The sequence below is a fragment of the Dermochelys coriacea genome, chromosome 4 (assembly GCF_009764565.3).
Source record: "Dermochelys coriacea isolate rDerCor1 chromosome 4, rDerCor1.pri.v4, whole genome shotgun sequence".
Lineage (NCBI taxonomy): Eukaryota > Metazoa > Chordata > Testudines > Dermochelyidae > Dermochelys > Dermochelys coriacea.
Window position 1 is genome coordinate 105,952,714 of NC_050071.1, and position 23,357 is coordinate 105,976,070.

Here is a 23,357-nt window from a genome sequence, read left to right on the forward strand (position 1 = left end):
GGTTAAAAAAAATGAGTCCAGTACTGCTGAGCTTCCAACATTTTCCATAATCCAGCAGAGAGAATGAAGCCTGAAAAACATTCAGTGTTCAAAATTTTCTTATCGCTTGGTTGCTTGGTGCTCACTGACATCTGCCTCCCAGTGAGACAGTGTGAAAACTAAACCTGTTTGGTGGGAAGAATGAAGTCTGGAGTTAAAGTGTAAAAACCTTCAGGATGTCACTGGGGAAAGAAAGACCAAAAATTCAGGCCATGAAGACCTGGAACTGACAAAAATAGTTACTGAAGAATCCAAGGGTACATTGGAAGTGCCACAAGAGGTCAAGAGTCTCCTATATATGAGTACAATGCTTTTGATCTCTATTCTACTGCATCACTAGAAAAATATCTCCCACCAAACACAAACCTTATAGCAATGTTCAATTTATCTGGTTCTTGAAACAGCTTTCCATAAAAGCAACATACAATCATTATTTTAAGGCTCACCAGATGGATTTATTTCATCAGAATCTTTGTGTTTAAATAAAGAAATTGAGAATGAGAAAAATCTTTGGATACAATTGTTTCCATCTTCGGTTTTCTTTATGTTATATTGTCTTCATTTCTTCATACTAGTTGCTAGTCTATGCCTTGTGTTAGAATTCTTTCAAAATCTTTCCATATATAAACTTACAAAAATTCAGGCAATCATGAAAGCACAAAAAGATGTAAATTTCCTCTCTATATCCCCCCAGTGTGTTTAGTATATATTGCTTTTGAAGAAAAGGAAAGTAAAGAAAAATAATTTTTTCCTAAGTCCCCCCACCTCCCAAAAATATTTTCCCCAAAAGTTTAATAAAAGACCTGGACAAAAACTACAATGCTAGAATTATTTAAAAAAAAAAACAAAAAAACAAAAAAAACCCACATCTTTCCTTTGGAGTGTGTAGCAAAATTCTTGGTGGGGGGGGAGGGGGGAACCTGAACTCTCTCTAACGACTCTCCTTTTTATGTCTAAGAAAATTCTTGCTAAATGCTAGAGTTTTCCTCTGGAAGAGAAAATAATATCTGCAATTTTCTACCATAGAAAAAAAACTATTAAGAACAAAATGTGACTAATATAACTTTGACTTCTCTTTTCTATGACATTGTTCCTTTTTAACCTCAAGATAAGACTTTCGCAGTATGTTCTACAGGCTATACCTTAAAACCATTCAGAAACTGAAATTGATGCAGAGCACAGCAGCTTACATGTCGAGCAGGATATCTCACTGGGAGTATGTGAAACCAGTGCTCCGGGATCTGCACTGTTTTTCTATTGGCCTCTGGGTAAGGTTTAAGGTGTTGGCCATTTAAGGCCTTAAATGGCTTGAAGATGGCCTATTTGAGGGGATTACCTCTCTCTGGGTACCAGGCTGCCACAGGAGCATAGATACATAGATATTAAGGTCAGAAGGGACCATTATGATCATCTAGAGCAGAGGAGCTCCAGGTGAATCGCCCTCATTATAAAAGACAAGAAACTGCTGGGAGAGTGTTGTCTGTGAGGTCTCTAGGACTCTTGAATTTGATGACATTCTGGGCATGCTGAAAAAAACACCCCAGCTTGATAGGGGTTTTGGAGGAGGCGGAGTGTATCTTTACTCTGGATAATTTCTTATTGAAGTCACTGGCAGTTTTGTCTGTGTAAAGACTGTGCTATAACACCCTGTATGAAAATACCATATATGATCAGAATTCAGATTCCTGATGTTTCACAGTACAGGGAAAGCTTCAGGAATTACTCATATTTAAGGCTAAGATTTAGTCACGGGTGTTTTTGGTAAAAGTAATGGACAGGTCACATGCAATAAATAAAAATTCATGCCATGACTTTTACCAAAAATATCCCTGACTAAATCTCTACTTCTGGGCCCCACACTGCTCCAGTACTGGTGGTTAAGTGCCCCCCCGGCTGCTGCTCCCGGGACCTCTCTCCAGACGGCCTCCAGGCACCCCGGGACTGCGGCTCCAGCCACCCTGGGACCGCTACTCCAGCTGCCCCATGACTGCTGCTCCAGCTGCACTCGGACCACCGCTGCTCCGGAGATCCCCCAGGGTACCACCAGGACCGCTGCTTTGGTACTCCTTGGAGCCAACTACACCAGCCACTATTCCGGTGGTCCCCGGAGCCAGCTACCCGAGGCTGCATGAGCAGTGGCTGGTGCAGCTGGCCCCAGGGAGCCCCCGGGACTACTGCTCAGATGCTCCCTGGGGCCGCCCCCCAGGACTGCTGTTTGGGCGGTCCCTGGGACCAGTCACACTGGCCGCTGCTTGTGCGGTCCCTGGAGCCAACTGCCAGTACAGCTGGCTCTGGGGCAGCCCCCAGAGATGCCCCCAGGTCCACTGCTTGGGGCCAGCTGATCGGGTGGCCCTGAAGTCAACTACACAGCCCCTGTGGAAGTCACAGAGGTCACGGAATGTCACAGAATCTGAATGAACAGAATCTGTGATTTCTGTTACCTCCATGAAATAATCACAGCCTTACTCATATTTATAGTGTTTTGCACTTTTAGAGCAAAAGTGAAGAGCTGTTCACATGTAACCAGTAGGTGAAGAATAGATTTCAACTGTTGGAATCATTTGGCTGGAACAAAATTACATGGATCATAACAAAGCCTTCTTTCATGCCCAAAACAGTGGCTTCCCCACTATTCTTTTTAACCTTTACTCATTCCCTTCTTTAAAAGCTTCTAACCTTCTAACATTCATATCTAATATGTTCTGTGTTTGTACAGCACCTAGCACAATGGGGTCCTGGTCCATATCTAGGGATCCACAATGGGGGCCAGAAAATAAAAATTGAATTGCTAAATTCATGCTCTGTATTGTGAAGTAAATACTGCATGTTACAGACTGGAAAATAACATGTAGCCACAACATTTTAATAATACCTCTGTATTTGGAAATTACACTTTTTAGAGACTTCATGTATTGTACTGTTCAAAATTTTAGGGTGTCTTTTACTAAAGTTACAATGAAACACTTTTTTCAGCTTGAACACAGTCCTTTTAGATCCAGTATTTTTCCTTCCCAAAAACGCATTATGAGGATTTGTAACCAGGAGACAGAGTCTCTTCTATGAATATGTGAATGAAAGAACAAGTTGTATATGCAGTAGCATACAATACACTTATACTTGGGGGCCCTCAATGTACACATACAGCTCCCATTAACACTGATGAGTTATACACGTTAATCATGTAAAAAGTAATTCTCCTAAGAATAAATTAGTACTTATATTAGCCAGTGCTATGAAATATTTAACAACTATTAGTATTAAAAGAGTTAAACATTCAATAAAGGTGAGAAACATTTTTTATGATTTGGCTCTAGGGACACTATTCTTATCAGCTCAGACTGAATAGATCAGGTTCATAATGATAAATGCATGTTGTCATAATTTCTCACTGCCACGGTGTACTGCAGCCCTAACAGCATCTATTCTTGTAAAACAGAACTGCAATCAGAAAGTTCAAAATTAATAGCTGTGAAATCTCAAGCACTCATAAGCATGTGGTTTTTATCACTTCCATGCTGTGCAGAGTGGGTACTCTTGTTATTTATTGTTTGTGACAGTGAACAATTCCCACTTGCTTTTAGTGCAAAAGTGAAGAGCTGTTCACATGTAACCAGTAAGGTGAAGAATAGATTTCAAACTGTTGGAATCATTTTGCTGGAACAAAATTACATGGATCATAACAAAGCCTTCTTTCAATGCCCAAAACAGTGGCTTCCCCACTATTCTTTTTAACCTTTAGTCATTCCCTTCTTTAAAAGCTTCTCTCATATCTAACATTCATATCTAACGTGTTCTGTGTTTGTACAGCACCTAGCACAATGGGGTCCTGTTCCATATCTAGGGATCCAAAGTGGTACAATAATACAAATACACTAATAATTTTTAAAACTTGAAAATTTTCCTCATTTTTCAGATTACTGTTATTATTACCTTTGTGCTAGGACTTACACAAACCCTCTTTCATAAAGTGCTTTGAGATTCATGAGTAAAAACGTTATATAGTCCCTGCCCTGTACAGTTATAATACAGTCTAAGACAAAACTCAACAAGTGACTGACAACTAGTAGGAGGGAAAGGAGGGAAGAAATAGGGTAACAGTAACAATATGTGCAAACTATAGGCTAACAGCATGCAAAGCTTTATGGTTCAATTTGAGCTCATCTGTTGACTACCCAATTCTGTTTCCAGAAATCTTGGCAGGGGACTCTGCATACATGTCAGATTTTTCAACAATACACGTTTTCTATAAAACTAACTCTATTTTAGTGTGAGTAGGATTCTTTTTTAAATTATTATTATTTTTCCTGAGATTTTTCTTAAGGAAATTAAATGCATAGATTTCTCCAAATGGTGCACATTTCAAATGAGCAAAGAAGAAAGGTTAAGAGTAATAACTGCACTATAATATGTCTCCATCTGATTTTAACATTAACTCACAGAAAAATCTATCATTTATCAAGACAGCAAAAAAGAACTGCCTGTGGGCAATACCATTATCAGTGCACAATTAGTTGGAGATTGAAGACACTAGCTTTAGATACATTCTCATGCTAGTAATCTGAATCCTAGTAGATTGGAAACCAGGTGTCTCTTGATGGAAATGCTATTATTTAGTTATGGACAATTTGATTAGATGTAAGGGTAGTAATAACAAAACTAATAATTCCCAACTCTACATGAAATGGTGTTAGGTCATATTTTAATTGAGATTTTTTTAGTAGCGTATACAAAATTATAAAATGAAACAGGATACGTTACAAGAGAGGCTTTTATAGCAAACTCATTTTCCCTTAGTTGAAAAAAAATTGTGAATGCTAAAAAGAAGTCTTTTCTTCTGTCAATTACTATAAACCCATCACAAAGTATGAATTCCTAGTTCTTAATGCTAAGTCTTTCAAATCCTTGGACTTATTTCATTTATTTTTTTTCTTTGATAACAGATGGATTTTCTTTTATCCTTAGTAATTTGCATCAATAGTAGATCATGAAGTCTTATAAATACATAAAGCCTTTTAGAAACATTGATAGAGGGAAGCTTTAACTAGCCCCTTATATTTATGTAACATTAATTCTCCAGGGAGGTTACCATTTACTTGAAGAGTTCAGTCACTTTCTATACTTAATGAAGAACAAGTAAAAACACACACTCTAAATTCAGCACACCAGATTTCTATGGAAGTGCCCTGAATTTCAGTGTTAGAATGTTCAAGATGAATTACCAGTATATTCAGCTAAATCTGCACAGCCAACTGGAATATAGCAAACCCACTCCCTGTTGAATACCACACAAGTCAAAATCTATTTTGCAATTCTCTGAATAAGCAGGCTAAGTAAATCTGTTCAATCTGTTTTACATGCAGGGAATTTCATATTGCTCTTTATCTTCTCCTCCACAAGAAGAAAAGTGCTAAAAAAAAGCATACTTTTAAATCATATTTATAAATGTATATTAGAATTATCACAGTTTTGTAAAGACAGTTAATCTTTTTATTTGTTTTCTTCATTAGTAGACTAAATATGAGTTCCTCCAAGTCATCTTTTTCTAAATTCAATATAGTAAGGACAAACATATATCATAAAGCCCCCTTGAATATATACTCTTTTCTGTTTACAAAAATGCAAACAAATTACAAATTTGGAACCTGATATACCACTGTGTAACTACATCTTTATATGCTAACAACTCCCCTGAAGTCAAGGGAGTAACAAGAGTATATTCTGGTGTTTCATAGCAGTGATCCTGCTCTCATCAGTCATTGAGAGTTTTGTTATTAACTTAAATGTGAGTAGGATCCCTCTTAGCCCTCATAAAAGGCCAAGAAGCATAAAGAAGAATAAGTAGGTACGGTTCTGATCTCAATTCTACTTGTTTTACACCTGTTCAAGTTAGTTATATGATGTATGTGAGATCAGAATCATCCCCCCTTTGTCTCTGTGGAAAGAATTCATACAATAAATTAACACATATTCTGCCAAAATATGTTGTTATATGCCTAGCTATTTATCTTATTTTGCACTCTTATCTGTATATTTCTTTAGATATTCTAGATTAAAATTCCATTTTGTAAATGTATATTAATGTTAAGTTACAGATGCACAGTATGTTTTATAATTTCTGGAAGAATTTACTGATGGTTAAAGCCATAGGGAAAATGGATGCTGCTTAATTTAGGACCCAGTTTTGTCATCCTTACATACACTAAGCATTACCTGCTCTATGAATAATCTAGTTTATTTCAGTAGAACTACTTGTGAAGTTTTAATTTCAAAAGTAGGCAAGCATTTAGGTCAAATCTGTCTCATTTGTTTGCACACTAGTGGGATAGCACACCATTGCATGATCAAATACACACAATGGACTGCCCAGTAGATTGAACAAAGATGTCTGAGCATATATAGCCGAGCACTGTCCATTAGTATGATCAAGAACATACTTAAGAATGGAGTTATACTCTCTGAACCTAATATCCAGAGACATAACTCTGGAATATGGTTACAACAATGGTTCTGCATTTTGCATTTGATATAGGGCCAAATCCTGCTCACTATACTCAGGCAAGTAATATTGAACAACACAGTCAAGGTTCTAAACCATTAATAATGTAAAAGGTGAGGTTTGAGGTATTTCTTTTGAGCTGTTGAATACGAGCCAATAAAATAAAATCTTGCTACATAATAGATTATGCTTGCCAGTGTTAGGATAGGCCAAGCCAAGTTTTTTTTGGGGGGGGGGAGTATAAAATTCTTGTTTTGAGCTCCTAATTGTCATTTATAAGATAATAATTAGTGTACTACTTGTGATCCTTTGTGAGAATAATAAAAGTATGCACTGGAAGTTATGCTACAACAGTATCTGTACAAGCTAATGTAGGGATGGCAGTAGAACAAAAAATTGGGGATTGGCCCTGCTTTGAGCAGGGGGTTGGACTAGATGATCTCCTGAGGTCCCTTCCAACTCTGATATTCTATGATTCTATGAAGTTTCTGAGTGGGGAAATGACTGGTTTAAAGGATGAAAACAAAGAAAAAGAAATCAGACCATTTTTAAACCTCTCTGTTCTGAATCTGACTGAAAAGCACTGTTCTGTTCAAACAAGCTTGCAGAGCCAATATCAAGAATCCATAAGATTTTACTGGTTCAAAGTGTTTTGTTTGTTTGTTGGTTGGTTTTTCCCCCCTTAGGGAAAAATACTACACTTTTTAAGCAACACTGAATAACTAATTATTCAGTGTTCACATTTTATATTAAATTATGTCTCCTATTTCCTGAAAAGTGTGGGACAAACTCTACTCTCAAGTACAACTGTGGCAATCAGTCAGCTTCACTGAACTTGCACTGATATAACACATGAAAGAATTTGGTCCCTGATTCAGTAAAGTACTTGGGACTACTCACATACTTAAAGTTAGGGACATGTTTAAGTAACCTGCTGAACTAGCGCTTTGGTACTGAATGTGGTTTTGGATTTTTGATACTTGTAAGTGGCCTACAAAAGTAAATTACAAAATTATGTTACCAGTATTTGCTGAATTTTCCCCAGGCTGAGAAAGGAACCAAGAACATAAAATACTTTAAAGCTTACTTTATTTCTTTCATTCATGCAATTCTCATAATATCCATCCCCACCACTCTCAGTTGGCTCCCCTCCAATGTGATATGCTATCACACTGATACAATAGCGACCTCAGAAACACACTGGTTCCTGCAGCTGCCCCATCACAGTGCAGATGTGTAAATAAGTACTGTGGGGTTTTTTTTTTTCATATATAGAGTGTTTTTTCCCAAATTTCTTTTGTACTCAGATTTTTAAGGTCAGAAGGGCCTATTATGATAATTTTATCTGACCTCTTGCATTACACAGACTGTTCATTTACATATGATGGTATTTGGTTTTAAATATTTGCAAATTTCAAAAATCATACAAATAGTAACAACCCCAAGACTGGTTCTGTGGTATATGTGACATACCAACATACTACATGTTAAGGCATCAGCTCAGAGTGGAAGTCAACAAAGCAAGATAGGAATGGTCATTGTGGGATCAATCTGAAAGAGAAAATATAATGATATTGTTGCATAATAACACTCTTCTTATACTGGTTATTGGGGGCATTCAGCACATATTGGTAAAGTTATATGAATTGGGTAATTTACTTTTGCAAGTCACCTTGCATGGCATGGTCAATAAATATTGAGCTGTTACTTGTATTCTGTGTAAAAGTTTGTAATTGTTCTCTTACTATCTTTTGGTTCAAAAGAGATTTATGTGATGTAAATCTTTGTTTCCGTTTAGATATTAATTCATTAATGCAGGTGATAATTAAGATTGAGTTTAATAATGTCATTTTAAAATATTTGCAGAATACAACATTTAGAGTAACATTAGAAATGTTCAAAATGTGATATAATTAGGGACAACAGAATTTCTCTCTTAGATAAGAGAAATCAAGCCAAATAAAAAGGATACTTAGCACATCTCCCAGACATATCACATACATATTCCTTTGTTAGAGTATGAAACAGTAAAAAGATATGGAGAAGCTTGTGTTGTAATTTATATGCAATATATTTTACCCATCCTATGAATGAATACAGGGAATTCATTTTATAGCTTTAACAGTTCCTTAACACTTACTATAAACAGAAATGCTGAAAACATGCTTTAGAAGCCTGGCTGTAAGATGCTGAACTGTATTTCTGAAATATGTATAACAAAGATGTACTTTAAGTATTTCCAAAAGGAAAAGAAAATAACATGGCATGTTTAAACTAATTATAGTAAAGAATTTAGAGTGCTTCTAAAGGATTTAGGTAATTAGCAAACAAGAAAAATACCATCAAGATTTGAATTCTGAAGTCTGATGATTTATTATTATGTTTTACTGCAAAATCTAATCATGGCCAAGTTTTCTATTTAAGGGCAATGCAATTCTAAAGCTTCCACACATCAAATTTACAATTAAATTTGCCTGTCATTTCAGGGCAGAAGTTAGTCTGCAAAAATACTAGTCAGTCAAACGTGCAATAAATATTGGGGCACAAGATATCTAAGCAGGCAGAAATAAAGAATCACACACACACACACACACATATATATATATATATATATATATATATATATATATATATATATGCTTCAGTATCCCAGGTGTATAAGGATCAATATACTCTGCAACCCAATCAGTCCACACTAGGTTATATATATAGATATTAATTCAGATATTTAATTTTTCGGAGTATTTTAATGTGCTCAGGAAGAAAAAGGAAATAAAAGTTCTGAGAATATGTTTGTATCAGTGGGTCATGATACAAAGACTGATGCAGCAATAATCAAATTGCTGAACATCTTACTGGTCTAGACAAATATTCATATATACAGTCAGGGAGCTGTCAAAGTTAGTAAATCACACCCTATCCCTTTGAAGATGCCTGCTTTTCCACCTGTCCTCAACAATAGGCATTCTTTAGTCCTTCAAAGCATGACACTCTTCCTCTACTCAGATTCAATCCCTTTGGAAAAAAGAAAAGGAGTACTTGTGGCACCTTAGAGACTAACAAATTTATTAGAGCATAAGCTTTCGTGAGCTACAGCTCACTTCATCGGATGCATTTGGTCCACCAAATGCATCCGATGAAGTGAGCTGTAGCTCACGAAAGCTTATGCTCTAATAAATTTGTTAGTCTCTAAGGTGCCACAAGTACTCCTTTTCTTTTTGCGAATACAGACTAACACGGCTGCTACTCTGAATCCCTTTGGAGTGAGGGATGATTGTAGTAGCAAGTTAGCTGTTTGCACATAGGACATGAGGGTTTCATGGAACAGGAAAATAAAGCCGTTACTTGTTAATTGAACTCATTGTGTTAAGTAGAGCTAATAAAAACTTCAAAAATGTATCACCATGTTTAATTAGTCCCATTTTCAAAATGATTTGTTACTAAGTGACAAATATGGGACATTTCTAAAACCAACTGTAGAATATTTACTGTTTTGCAAACTGAAGATAGAATGTTTACCTATGCTTTTGGAAATTTCTCTCCAAACTGCATCCTTGTTAAAAGTTAAAGTTACACCTCATCACAAAGCTCCACACTTCTTTGCTATATTGAGCTAGTGCTAAAGTAAGATTTTTTTTTAAACATTGATTAGACTCAAGAAAATTAGTCAAGGCACAAGTCATGACCAACTTTACTCTCGGGGATTAGTCTGTAATTCTTATAAACTGCCTTACATACATTATCATGAAGAAAGAGGATGTTTGCTTGGCTGGTTAAATTGTACATTTAAGATTGACTGTTCCTTGATGCACCAGGCATAGGCTCTCATTAACATCAACGGGAGTTACATGTGTATACGGATGGCAGAATGGATACTTTTAATTTATAGTTACAACTCATATAGATGATAAGCAGCCATATACAATGTTTCCACAATCCAAGAGACGGTTAATGTACAATACCTGTGTAAACCAATTAACTGAATAGCATATTAAGAATATTTTTTAAAAATTAATTTCTACAAATTGTACTGTTATAGAGATGTGACTGGGTAAGCCTGTCACCACACTTAAGTGTGATAACAGTTTTCTTCAATAAGCAGCACATTTTCCAAATAGCAAAAGCATGAGGATAATTCATAAAGGATTATAGAATTGGATAGGCAACAATGTATCTCAAGGAAAGAGATAATGACATTCACAGATTCTTACATAGATGTTTCTAATCACACTGAAGGTGACATATATTTCTTTGAAAAAGGCATCCAGAATATTTTAAAGATCCCATTTTTCAAACATCATGTATGTATAGCAAGTAAAAGAGAAACCAGTGGACATCAACAGACCACAAAAAGAAAGAAAGAAAGAAAGAAAGAAAGAAAGAAAGAAAGAAAGAAAGAAAGAAAGAAAGAAAGAAAGAAAGAAAGAAAGAAAGAAAGAAAGAAAACCCGCTAAGGAGCCTCTAGCAGAGGTTAACATGAAAATCTCACATGCATGCCTAAAAATTTCAATGGATGAAATCTGCCCAAATGTCTTTCTCTATTATTTGAATTATAAGCAAAGTGGAATATAATTTACAAAGATTAATTTACAAGTGATACTGCATAACAGACAATTATTACTTCTGGTTTACCATTATGATTAGGGAGCCAATCTCCTCCAAGCTGCTGATTGCTTCTGTGATATGCTGAACTTCCTTAACTTCTATTGCCTTTGCTGGAAGTTAAGGGTGTTTACCACCTCACAGGTAGTGATTAGCACCTTGAAGATGAGGTCATCAGGCCCCGATTGAGCATAGTACTTGCCTAAATCCATGCCTGTTCAGCAAAGCATTTATGCATATGCTTAATTTTAGACAAATGTTTAAATCTCACTGAAAATAATGGGACTTAAGCATTTGCTTAAAGTTAAGCATGTGGTTAAGTGCTTTGCTGAATAGGGATGGACTGCTAACTCAGGGTCTAAAATAATATACTATTTCTGACAGAATCTTCAGAATAAGACATTAATAAGACAAGAACAGCCTTGAAAGAGGTTCCTTCAAGGTAATTCGGGGGGGAGGAGGAATATAGAGATTTGTTGCAAAGTGAAGGTTAAATGTGATATGTGTCATAATGCTATAATATCTAAATAAACTTTATTAAAAGTAAGTAGTGTATCCATTATAAAATTTAGTTATAAAATCTATTATTTTTAATACTTCTGCCAAGAGGTGTTTTTGTTGTTGTTTATTTTTGCTGTTTATAGTGTTTCATATGGTACTGCACCAAACAAAATGCCTTGAAGAACTAAATATGAGGTACTAAACTCTAAAACTAAATATATGTTGCCTTAAAGAAAAAAAAGTACAACACAAAATCAGAATGGAAAGACATTACTTGTGCACTCACTTGAGCACACCATTTGGTCCTGTAAATGGAGACCTTTCCCCTGACAACAACATTGTGGGTATGAAGATGTATCAATTACCAAGTCTAATTACATTAATGGATAATGGATATCACCCTCATCTACTTCAGGACCGGCACTTCCTGGTTTGTCTATTTACTTGTCTTTAAAACTTTATGCACTTTCTAATCTCTCCATGGAATAAAGGCAACTGTCAATGAGTAAATGAGGAAAGACATGCAAGTTTCAGCTATCTCTTGCTGTAATATGCATGCTAATGTTCCACTTGTTTTACCTTGTGTGTGCAATTAAACTATGATAAAATTAATACTATTTGATAGTAGTTTATTTCTAAATGTGTCACCTTGCCTTCTAAACAAGATATTGAGCATGAATACCACCTGGTTTAAGTGTTCAAGAATATGAATACCTACTCTGGTGAGTCGGTCAGTGCTCAAATGGTAACGTTTGAGATATGAAAAGTGCAGGTTATTTATATAAACCTCCGCCTGATATGTTCACTATTATGTTAAAATAAAACTTTAAAAAAATAAAAGCACAAGAGCACATAAATGTCACTCAGCAGCAAGTTAGCAAGTGCCCATAGAATGGCTGTAACAGAAGTCTGCCAAAAAAAATCTATCCTGTAAGCTTTCATTTAACATTATTCTTACTGTCCTCTGAGTCAATACCCTCTGTCCTGTCTTTAATTTATATGCATGTTTTTCTGTGTGTGTATGCTGACCATTTTGATAAGCTATTTATTTTGTCCAAAGAAAACTTGAGTTACAATACTTATAAAGACATTAAACCAAAATGTTAAGTAATGTTAACTTTTTAGTATATTTTAAACTTCTGTCTTAACACATTAAAATATCAGCCATACATTACTCAATTATATGGAGCTTTATAACCAAACTACTATCACAAAAAGCTGTCAGACATTAACCAGAAACTGGGGGTGGAAAGAGGGGAGCTGTTTTAAAGTAGATAAATTAAGAGGCTTTCTTGGTGTGTTCCTTCCACTTTTACATGGAACAATCAAAGTGTAGTAATCTGTTTGCTTCTCCAAGGACATCTCATAATGTATTGTACATCAAAAATGTTTCCTGGGAAAATATTCTAAATAATTTAATAAACAAGATACAATCAATATATTTTTGCACAATAACCTCAAAGAAAGCACTTATCAGCACAAGTAGTCATTTGTATAGTCTAGTCTCTTACCAATTCCTACATTTAACACACAAGCCATTTTTTCACCAAAAACAAATTATACTTTTGACAGTCTTTAATTCATATTTTGAGATGAATTCTGGCAGCAAGAAAGATTTAGTATCTGATTAGCATGGATTATACCTCATTGTTGGCACAATGATCAATAAAAAGGCATCATCTAATATGTTTTTTAATAAACCTTAGTGGATGGAAGCTTGTGAACTTTTTTAGTATTGTACATTTTATATAGGCAATATTTTAAAAGGTAAATTTGTAATAGTCTCCCTGGGAGAAAGTTAATGAAATGTTTTGCCAAGAAACGACTATGTCAAATGTTCTGTAAAACATTAATATGACTAGTAAAACAACTCACACACACAAATATCAGCTAATACTACATCAATCACACCAGTTTTGTAGCTCAGCTGAAAGAATGAATGGCTCATGAAATTCACTTCTACTTACAATATTTTATTCCACCATGCAGAATGAAAATACTGGTTGCATATTATAAAAGTCAATTTCAGTATACTAACAGACATCTCAAAGTATAAAAATGTAGTTGTGTACCATATCTGCATGTTAACACGTCGGAAAGAAAGCATTTTTTGTAAAATTTGTCAGATTTTCAATGTTCCTGACTTGGCACCATATTTGCATAAATCTGCATTCATTAATCTATAGTATCTTGCATAATGTGCATAGTAGCTGAAAAAACTTTCATAATGTTCATCTTATGCAGATCTCCCCCCATGACAGTACCAACTGCAAAACATTTTTCTCAGCATATAAGCTCCCAACAAAGTAAGTCAAGGAAAATGATCTCAGCTCAAAATTAAACATATGCTTTATAAAATAAAAATATAGGTTTGAATTATAATAATGGCCTGATTCTCCACTATATTACACCAATTTGGTGTCGTGACTTACACTGGTATCTTTCTTTTATACTGGCAGAACTCCATTGACTTCAATGACTGATTCACATCAAAGTAACTAAGATCAGAATCAGTCCCTTGTATCACCCTTAAGTTCAGAAATATTTTACTGAGTTGAGGATACCACAGAAGTCAGTACCACCACTACTGACATTCACATACTACTCAGTGTGAGGCTGGCACAATTGGGGCCTGATGAATTTAATATTACATCCTCTAAACCAGTTAAAATATTATAGAAGTAGGGGCCAATTCTTAGCTCACTTGCACTTATCAAGAGTCAGTCTTCTGAAATCAATGGTATTAGTGGTATAAAGAAAAAGTATAAGTGAGATCACAATCAAGCACATATATTATAGAGAGATCTGAATCTTAATGAATGACCCGTAATTAGATCCCCTTTTAACCTTTTAACATCGTGGCTGCAAATTCATATACATATACACATATAAAGCTATAGAGAGCATGAAAGAAGGACAGAGAACAGTTCCCTCTCTCAGTAGGACCCTGCTGCCTGGGTGGTAGGAAAGAATTCTCTCTCTCAATGGAGCCTTGTTGTCTAGTGGATGCACCTCCCTCTGAAAGAAAGACACTGATGGCTGCCTGCTTCAAAGGGACTCTGGTGTCTGGCTGAGTATGTGTGGAGTGTGGTGGCAGTGGGTAATGGGGATGTCTCCGTTTCCCTTACCTGCTTGTTGTGCTTACTACTGGCTGGTTATCTGTGGCTTGAAGGCTGTGTGGTGAGGGGAAGGATGTCTGCAGCTCCCACGTTGTGCTTGTTGCTGACTGGATGTGTGCGCTGGGGGCTGATAAGGACGACTCAGGTTCCCTTCTAGGGATTTACTCGATTGCTGGCTTGGAGGGAGGGGGCCCTCTGCCCTCACGCTCATAACCTGTATTTGCTACAGGCCGCCTCCTGTGTTTGTGAGGCATGGGAGGAGGAGGAGGAATTTTAGTGGGGAGTCCCCGACTCCTCTATCTGCTCACAGTTAGCTGGCAGGCTGTGTGGGGGTGAGGGAGGGGATGGGGTGTCTTTGGTTTCCTTACTTACCAGCTGTACTTGCGGCTGGCTACACTGGCTGCCTGCAGGGAGGAGTAGGGGAGAGTACCAAGAGGATCCCCTGACTCTCTGGCTAGCTTACAACACGTGGTGCTGGCTAGTGGGCTGTCTGTGTGTGTGTGTGTAACTGGGAGGGTCCCCAACTCCCTCACTTACTTGCTGGGGGTCGGGAGGGCTGGCTGTGGGGAAGCGCGGTTGGAAGTAGTTAGGGGGTGACCCCGGCACCCTTACCTGCTTGCTGTACTTGCTGCTGGCCTGACAGCTGTACTCGGAGCAGTGATCCGATCCAATGGAGATGTTGTCTCCTGCCCCCACAAAAGTATTGGCCGGGGGCAGTTCCTGCACGGCCTGGTGCTTTTTCCCAGCGGTGGGGGACTGCGGGTGAAGCTGGACAGTGGGCAGCGGCGAGCTGGATTTGTAATGCCTGGCCAGGTCCGGGCTGCCCGGGCCGCCGTTGACCGAGCGGTATCGGCCCATGCTGGGGCTGTCGGAGAGCTTCTCGTTGACGCCGTCGTAGCGCTGCCCGTTGGGCTTGGAGGCCTCCACAGTGACGATGCTGCTGTAGAGGGGCTGCTTGCCCTTCTTGCCTTTCTTGTCCTTCTTGGGCTTCTTGGCCTTGTCGTGCTGCTGCGGGGTGAAGAAGTCCTCGTGGTCTTTCTTGCCCGCCTCGTAGCCGTGCTTGCCCTTGGAACGGCAGTACCGGGCCATGACCACCACCAGGATGAGCAGGATCACCGTCATGATGCCGGCCACCACCCCGATGACGATGCTGAGCCGCTGCTTGCTCAGCTCGTAGCTGGGGTCGCCGGCGATGTCCTGGGCCAGGGGCGTGTGCAGGCTGCGGGCCACCTGGCTCTCCACCACGGTGGCGTTGGAGAGGCTCTCGTTGACGAAGACGTGGAGCAAGGCGGTGGTGGACTGGGGCGGCTGGCCGCTGTCGTTCACCTGCACCACCAGGCGGTGCAGGCCGTAGTGCTTGGGCGCCAGCTTGCCCACCAAGGACACCACGCCGCTGGCCGGGTCGATCTCGAAGAGCTTGAAGGGGTTGCCCCCGACGATGCTGAAGTTGAGGTCGGCGTTGAGGCCCGTGTCCGCGTCGGTGGCCAGCACGGTGGCCACCACGGTGCGCAGGCTGCTGGAGGGGGGCAGCACGGTGTAGGAGCTATTGCTGGGGAAAGTGACGGCGGGCGGGTTGTCGTTCTCGTCCATCACGAAGAGAGAGACGGTGGCGGTGGCCGAGCGGGGCGGCTCCCCTCCGTCCAGCGCCTTGACCTTGAAGGTGTAGCTGGTCTGCTGCTCCCGGTCGAAGGAGACGGTGGAGTAGATGGTGCCGGTGTCGTTCTCGATGGAGAAGATGCCGGCGGCCTGGTCCTGCTCCCCGGGCTGGATGGAGAGGCTGAGCTCGGCGTTGCGGCCCCGGTCGGAGTCCATCACGGTCACCATGCCCACGGGGCTGTTGGGCTGCAGGTTCTCCTTCACGTAGAAGGTGAACACGTCCTGCATGAAGCGCGGCTCGTTGTCGTTGCGGTCGGCCACCCGCACCACCACCGTGGTGGAGCCCTGCAGGGCCGGCGCCCCCTTGTCCCGGGCCGTCACCTGGAACTCGTAGGTGTCGCGCTGCTCGCGGTCCAGCACCGCCTGCACCAGCACGTCCCCGGAGTCCGGGTCGATGCTGAAGATGCCGCCGGGCGCCTCCGAGGAGAGGGGCGAGGGCTCCAGCGAGTAGAAGATCTCGGCGTTCTTGCCGCTGTCCGCGTCCGTGGCCGCCACCGTGGCCACCCTCTCCCCGGGCGAGTTGTTCTCCGGGAAGGAGACCTCCAGCACGGCCTGGCCGAACACCGGCGGGTTGTCGTTGGTGTCGGCCACCCGCACCAGCAGCGAGTTGTTGCTGGACAGGCTGGGGCTGCCCGAGTCCACGGCCACGATCACCACGTTGTATTCACGGACGGCCTCGTAGTCGAGCGGGGCCGAGGTGTGCAGGAAGTACTTGCGCTTGTTCTGGGGCTCCCCCTCGCCCTCGCTGGCCGGCTTGAGCTGGAAGGGCACGTCCCCTACCACCGTGCAGGTCACCACGCCGTTCTCGCCCTGGTCGCGGTCGGACACCTGCACCAGGGCGACGGGGGTGTCCACCAGCACGTCCTCGGCCACGCTGGCCACCCCGTCCCGCAGCGGGATGCGGCCGATCTTGCGGATGTCGATGGTGGGCACGTTGTCGTTCTCGTCGCGGATGTTCAGCACCACCGTGGCCTTGTCGGTCTTGGGCGGCTGGCCCCGGTCCCGGGCCATGACGGTGAAGCGGAGCTGGTTCACCTCCTCCCGGTCGATGCGGTGCAAGACGCTGAGCCAGCCCGAGGTCTCGTCCAGACGCAGCAGGCGCCGCACCGACTCGGTGGCCGCCCCGAAGACATACTCGATCTGCCCGTTCACCCCCACGTCCAGGTCGGCGGCCCGCAGCTGCAGGATGGGGGTCCCGGGGCTGCTGTTCTCCGCCAGGTCGGCCTCGTAGACGCTTTTCTCAAAGCGGGGGCTGTTGTCGTTCACGTCGGTGATCAGCACCCTCAGGATAGCCTGGGAGGAGCGGGCCGGGTCGCCGCCGTCCCGCACCCTCAGGCTCAGTTCATAGGAGTCCCTCTGTTCTCGGTCCAGCGCCCCCTTGACAATCAGCTGCGGCTGCTTCTCCCCGTCAGGGGTGTCGGCCACCTGCAGCTCGAACACGCTGCTGCGGGCCGCCCCGTCCGGCTCCTGCCTCCTCTTACTGCCGCCGGGGTAGAGGGCGCTCTCAGCGGCAGAAGCCGACCCCCCTCCTCCGCGTCTGCCCCCGTCCCCGCCGGGCTCCTGCAGCAGCTCGTAACGCTCGATGCCGTTGCTGCCGAAGTCTCTGTCGGTGGCGGTGGGGAGCAGATAGAGGGTCCCTACGGGCCGGTTCTCCTCCACGGTAAGGGTGAGGACGGGCGAGGGGAAGGTGGGGGTGTTGTCGTTGATGTCCAGGATGATGACCCGGCCCTCGAAGAGGTCCACCCAGCTCTGCGAAGGGCCGATCACCGACACCTCGAAGTCCAGGAAGCACTCGTTCTCATCGAAAATCATCTGGCACTGCGGCAGCTTCTCGCGGTCTATGCGCCGCTCTGTGGTGCTCAGCTCCCCGGTCATGTTATCGATCTTCAGGTAGTCGGAGCCCGACTCCAGGCTGAATGTCACCTCTCCAGAGCCAGTCACGATGCCCAGGTCCGAAGCCACGTTGCCGATGCGGATGTCGGCAGGTCCTTCCTCGGCCAGCCGGTACCTCAGCAGCTGCTTGGCCGCGGCCAGGCTGACCCAGAGCGGGGGAGGCAGCAGGAGCAAGAAGCAGCAGCAATGCACAAAGCCAAAGAGAGTCCGCATCTTCCTCATCTTCTTCTCACCAAAAACCCCCTCCTCTCTTCCACCAACTCCCCTGACAAGCCAACAGAAATGCTCAGCGTGCGGATGATCAATTATAAAATCCTTCTCTTCCAGGAAACTTATTGTCTCATAACTGGTGCAATCGGTGATCAAAACCCTAATGTTGGCTTCTCTCCTCCCTTCCTTCCAGTTGCAATATGCTTACAGTTCATGGGACAGTGTATTTTGCTTTTTAAAGATTCATCTCAACAGATAGGACGGGATTTTCCTGCTCCTTCTCTCTGGTTTTACTGTAATCACTTTGCAAGGTTTGTAATAAAAGCAGGAGCAGCACGGTGCTATAAGAAGCCCCCCCCCCCCCGGTCGCCTTCTTTGCCCCTAGAGTTAAGTACAATTCACACTCTTCTCCCTCTGTCTCTCTCAGCCGTTTACGACTAAGGCATTAGCTCTTTTCTTTCCCCACTGTGCACGCACACGGAAAAAAATGTGAATCGCCTCATTCAAAGGAGTTGTGTCCGGAAAACTCCCAATCCTTTTAGCAATGGGCAAAAAAATACAATTAAATAACTGATTAAAATAAAATAAAAATAAAGAAAAATAAAAAAAAAATCCCCAATAATATCGGTAGCTGTATAGTGGGTAGGCGAGAACCCCCTGTATTACAGAACAGTCCACAGATAATCCCCTTCGGTTAGCAGAAAAGCACCCAAATCCATCTTCACAGATCGCCTAAAATGTTCAGTTCTTTCTCCGTAGAGGATTTTTTTTTTAACAACTCTGCGCAAGGTCATTAGTCACAAAGCAACGCTACAAAAACTGCAGAAGCCGTTTGCCCAGAATTTCCAAAGCTGGAGCAATGCACATACACACACACACAAGAGTCCCAAGTTTGTTTTTGCATCCGCAGTTTGTGTGTGTGCCTTACCTGCATTTGCACTGCATGTGTTATAGCAATCTGGATCTGCAGCACTGTGAGAGCGATTCACAAATGAGATTGCAGTCGGTCTCTCTCTCTCGCTCGCTCTCTCTCTCTCTCTCTCTCTCGCTCTTCCTTTCCGTCCCAATGCAGGTAACCAGAGCTGAACTTGATCCTTTCAGTTCAAAGGTTAGCAACAAGGGTATGTGTCCAAAAGCGATTATTGCTTTGCTCTCTCGTTAATATACCCGGAGCGGAACGAGATGTAACTGGATCCCCCACGTGAATTAACAGATTCTGAATTACATCCATATAAGCGGAATGGCAAAGGGGCGGGGAGGAAAGCCGCGATGCGATTTATAAAAATGCAGTCCTCGTTGCAAAGAAAATGATACCAGTCAATTGTTTCCTCTGAACCCCTCCGCCTCGGCGGGTGAAATCTGCAGTTGTGCGTCTCCTTTTGTGCCTTTCAGAGAAGTGTGGTTCAGGCGCTTTTGCAGCAAAGCGGCTTGTGCTTTAAAATGTTGAACGGCAAGTGAGGCGCCGCTTCCCACTCGAAAAAAAGCAGTAAACCAGCAAGTTTGCCCAAAGTGGCGAGAGCTGCGGGAGCCTCTCTCGGCGGCTATTTCCTGACGCTGCAGCAGCAGAGCCGCCTGCGCTACACACGCCGAGAGAAGGAGGGAGGGAGGGCTAGCCAAGCGCTGCACTCCAGAAAGCCCAGCCTTACCCTCTGCCGCTGCAAGTGGGATAGCTGCTGATCGCAAAACACCAGCCCCCAGTCTTCAAGCCCATCCTTGGTACACACCACAGCGCTGCTGCTGTTGCTGTCTCTAACCCGTGGTCTCCTGAGCTTTCCTCCCCCCTCAAGCCACCGCCACCTTCTGACTCTTCAGTGATCAATTATTGTTAAGCAAATTGTTGTTCTTCCTTTTATTTTAGAGCCCCTGAGTGCGCTGGTGACGGCATTTTGTGGTATCATGTTGGTCAAACAACTCATTTTGCATAGATTCGCACCTTTTCTGTCCGCTGGTGCTTCTCTGAGACAGATGAAGAGCTGCAGTGACGGTAACAGGATCAAACTCCAGGGAGGAAAGGGGAGTGCATTAGAGAGCTCAGGCTTTCGCTGGACTCTTCCCCAGTGCTGGGGGATTTGTCTTTATTGTGCGCCTTTCAGTGATTTGAATGCCCATTTTCAACGGCATCTGCGTGTTTCTTGGGAAAATTGGACCCTCAGAGAAAGGGAGAATGTGTATGGCAAGGGTGGGGGAGGGTTAGGCAAATAAACACATGTGAGAAGAAGTACTAGATGTATTTCCGAATAGGGACTTGCTGCTTCAGTGATTGCTAAAACGTAGTGTCACCTACCAGGGTAGGTAAGAAATAAACTTTACTGTGAAAGACCTCGACACAACTTTGCTTATTCTTGCGTCCCTAATTCACTTTCTCCTTCTTTTGACTTTGTGCCACTTAATTGCCCCTGGCATGTGCATGCCTCTGCTCTTTTGATGTCTGACTCTCAGACCTGTCCCTTCCATATGCCTGCGATCGAGCAGCGAGAGACTCAGGCTGGTGGGAGAGAACGGACCAGGGCATGCAGGCATGGGGCAGACAGTGGGGAATCCTCGCCTGCACGCACGTTCAGAACAAACCCCAGCCGTTTTTATTTTTCAAGAAAAACATGCAGACCAATGTGTCCAAACGCCTGTCTTTATGCCGATGGCACCTTTGGCGCTAAAGCAGCCGGATGTGCTCAGATGATTCAGACCAACGATCACAGTGAGTCTAGCTTGCTGTCTTAGTGCATGGGGGGGGGGGGGGGGAGGAGAAAGCGAGCTTTCCACCTCTTGCCTGTGCGAACCGTAGGCACACGCAGGGGCAGTAGGTGTATCTGCGGAGCGCGAGCCGGGGAAGGAGTGCCGGCGTGTCCCCCACTCCCTGCCGCGCCAGGGCTAGAGGGGAGTCGTTTTCCTGTGTAGGCGGACGCCACAGCTCCTGCGTCTCTCACTGGCGGGCCCAGCTCCGGGACTCCGCCCGCTGTGCTGAAGCCGGGAGCCGCTCAGCTTGACAGCTGCAGCCTCAGCTCGAAAGCCCAGCTTGGCGCAGGCTCAGTGCTCACCGCCGCAGTCCGGGCTGCGGGAGGGGGCTCCAGGAGCTCGGCTTCTTCGCGTAGGGTTAAGTGGGATTAAGACGAAGCCCCCCCGCCCCCCCCCCACTATATTTGCCAAGCAACTTGCCTGTCTCGAAACTCCCCCTCGCTGTGCGGGAGGAGGAGTCGCGTCCACACGAATCCCGCCATGCCAATCGGAATACCGGCGGCGTGCGGCATTGCCCTGGCCCCTGCACGGGCTACACATTTCCATCCGCCGCTGCCTCCCTCCTTGCTTTTAAACGCAGCGGAAAACTTCATGCGTTCCCTTGGTGGGAGGGGTGAGGCGAAAAAGCTTTTAACTTCCCCGCCATCAACTTCACTCGGCTTCCTGGGTGTGGAAACATTTGCACAGCAGGGCCCCCCCCCCAACCCCCATCGTGTCTTCAGAGCTCCCCTGTCTCCCGGGCACGGTCTGGTTTGCTGGGGAGCCTGAGTTGCAAACGAACAAGCGGGTTCTTTCTCTTGCCCTGTGCAGCCTGCCCCATGCACGCACAGACACACACAACGTGCATTATCCCCCCCCCCCCCGGCCCCCATGCAGTGTCTCTGTCTGCTCCCTCTTCACGTGCAATGTCTCCGAGCGTGCAAAGCCTGCCTGCTCGGGAGCGTGGCGTCCTTCACAGCGGATTGGTTTCTCTTTGGGAGCAGAGGTAACAGCCCCCCTCCCCTTCTCTCCCCTACGCGGGCGGCCGGCGTGGGAAATGGATCTGACGTGCTCTGCATGGTGGATGGGCAGCGCTGCCTTTGGGGGGGAGGGGAAGGAAGTCGGGTCCAGGGTGTGTGTACTGCCCGTTTGCCTGGGGGAAGAGGGAAATCGGAGCCCCTTGCTTCCGCTCCCTGCCTTGTACCCCGGCTCGGTAGCCTTCGGGCCCCACCGCTTCACTCTCAGCAGGACCAAGTCCGGCTAGATCAGACGGTGGAGATTTGCCCCTTTGGCCAAGACTGGTGAGCGAGGGAGCCCCCGCCGCGACACATTTGGAGGTTGGGTCTAGGGAAGTAGGATCGCACGTGTCAGGGGCTGCAATTAACAAAATAGCCCAAGATGCTGGCGACCAACACTAAAAGAAGCAACTGAGAGCTTGTGTCTTTAAAGGGAACATCTAATCACACTGGCGACATGGCAGCTTGTGTGTGGGGACGTCCATCTGGCATTTCTAGCCTTTACTATGCACGGGAAATCCTTTTAAAGCCACCGCCGGGCTTTTCTCTCCTCTCCCCTACAGCTCTGGGGTTCCCTCTTCGGTAGTTTACAGATTTTGTAATTGTGTCTGTTGATTAGAATAGTTAAAGTCCTTTGGTAAATATGCAAATATAATGAATCGTCAGTTTATTTCAATTTCTCGGCGGAGCCCGATTTCATCTTTCGTACCTACCAACTCTCCGCTGGAGTTGGCTATACTCCTCCTCCTCCCCCCAGCACAATTTGTTTTTTTTTTGTGTGTGTGTGTGTGTGTTTGTTTGTTTGTTTGTTTGTTTTGCAGTTCGGGAATGTCGGTATCTCACACTGGAAAATAGCATTTAGGATCCGCAATGGAGTCCAGGCTCGAAGAAAAGAGTGACCAAAAATTTAAAAAAAAAAAAAAAGGGGGAGGAGGGGGTCCAGTGCCCGGAAAACAAAGTAGGTCCTGAAGGCAGAATCTTAGGTGGGTTTTCACTGAAAGGAGGTGGCATATTCACAATAATATAAGGAAAAGGTTAAATACAGTAAACATGATAGCCAATTCTAGGGGGGAAAATATAAAGCAGGTAAAGCAGTTTGACGGGAAAGGAGAA

General features: G+C 43.6%; 1 protein-coding gene across 9 annotated transcripts in view; it reads right to left on the reverse strand.

The window, feature by feature from the left end:
* The window catches only part of PCDH7 (protocadherin 7), a 373,651-nt gene extending 353,641 nt beyond the window's left edge, over nucleotides 1–20,010 (reverse strand). For 8 of the 9 annotated variants that reach the window (XM_038400460.2, XM_043514032.1, XM_043514030.1 and 5 more), the window contains exon 1: nucleotides 15,370–19,986. In XM_038400460.2, the coding sequence (XP_038256388.1) occupies nucleotides 15,370–18,528 (3,159 nt within the window). In that variant the 5' untranslated portion in view covers nucleotides 18,529–19,986. Of the gene's footprint in view, nucleotides 1–15,369 lie in introns of all 9 variants that reach the window. The other variant, XM_038400456.2, reaches the window with a different exon arrangement.
* Between the last annotated feature and the right edge of the window lie 3,347 nt (nucleotides 20,011–23,357).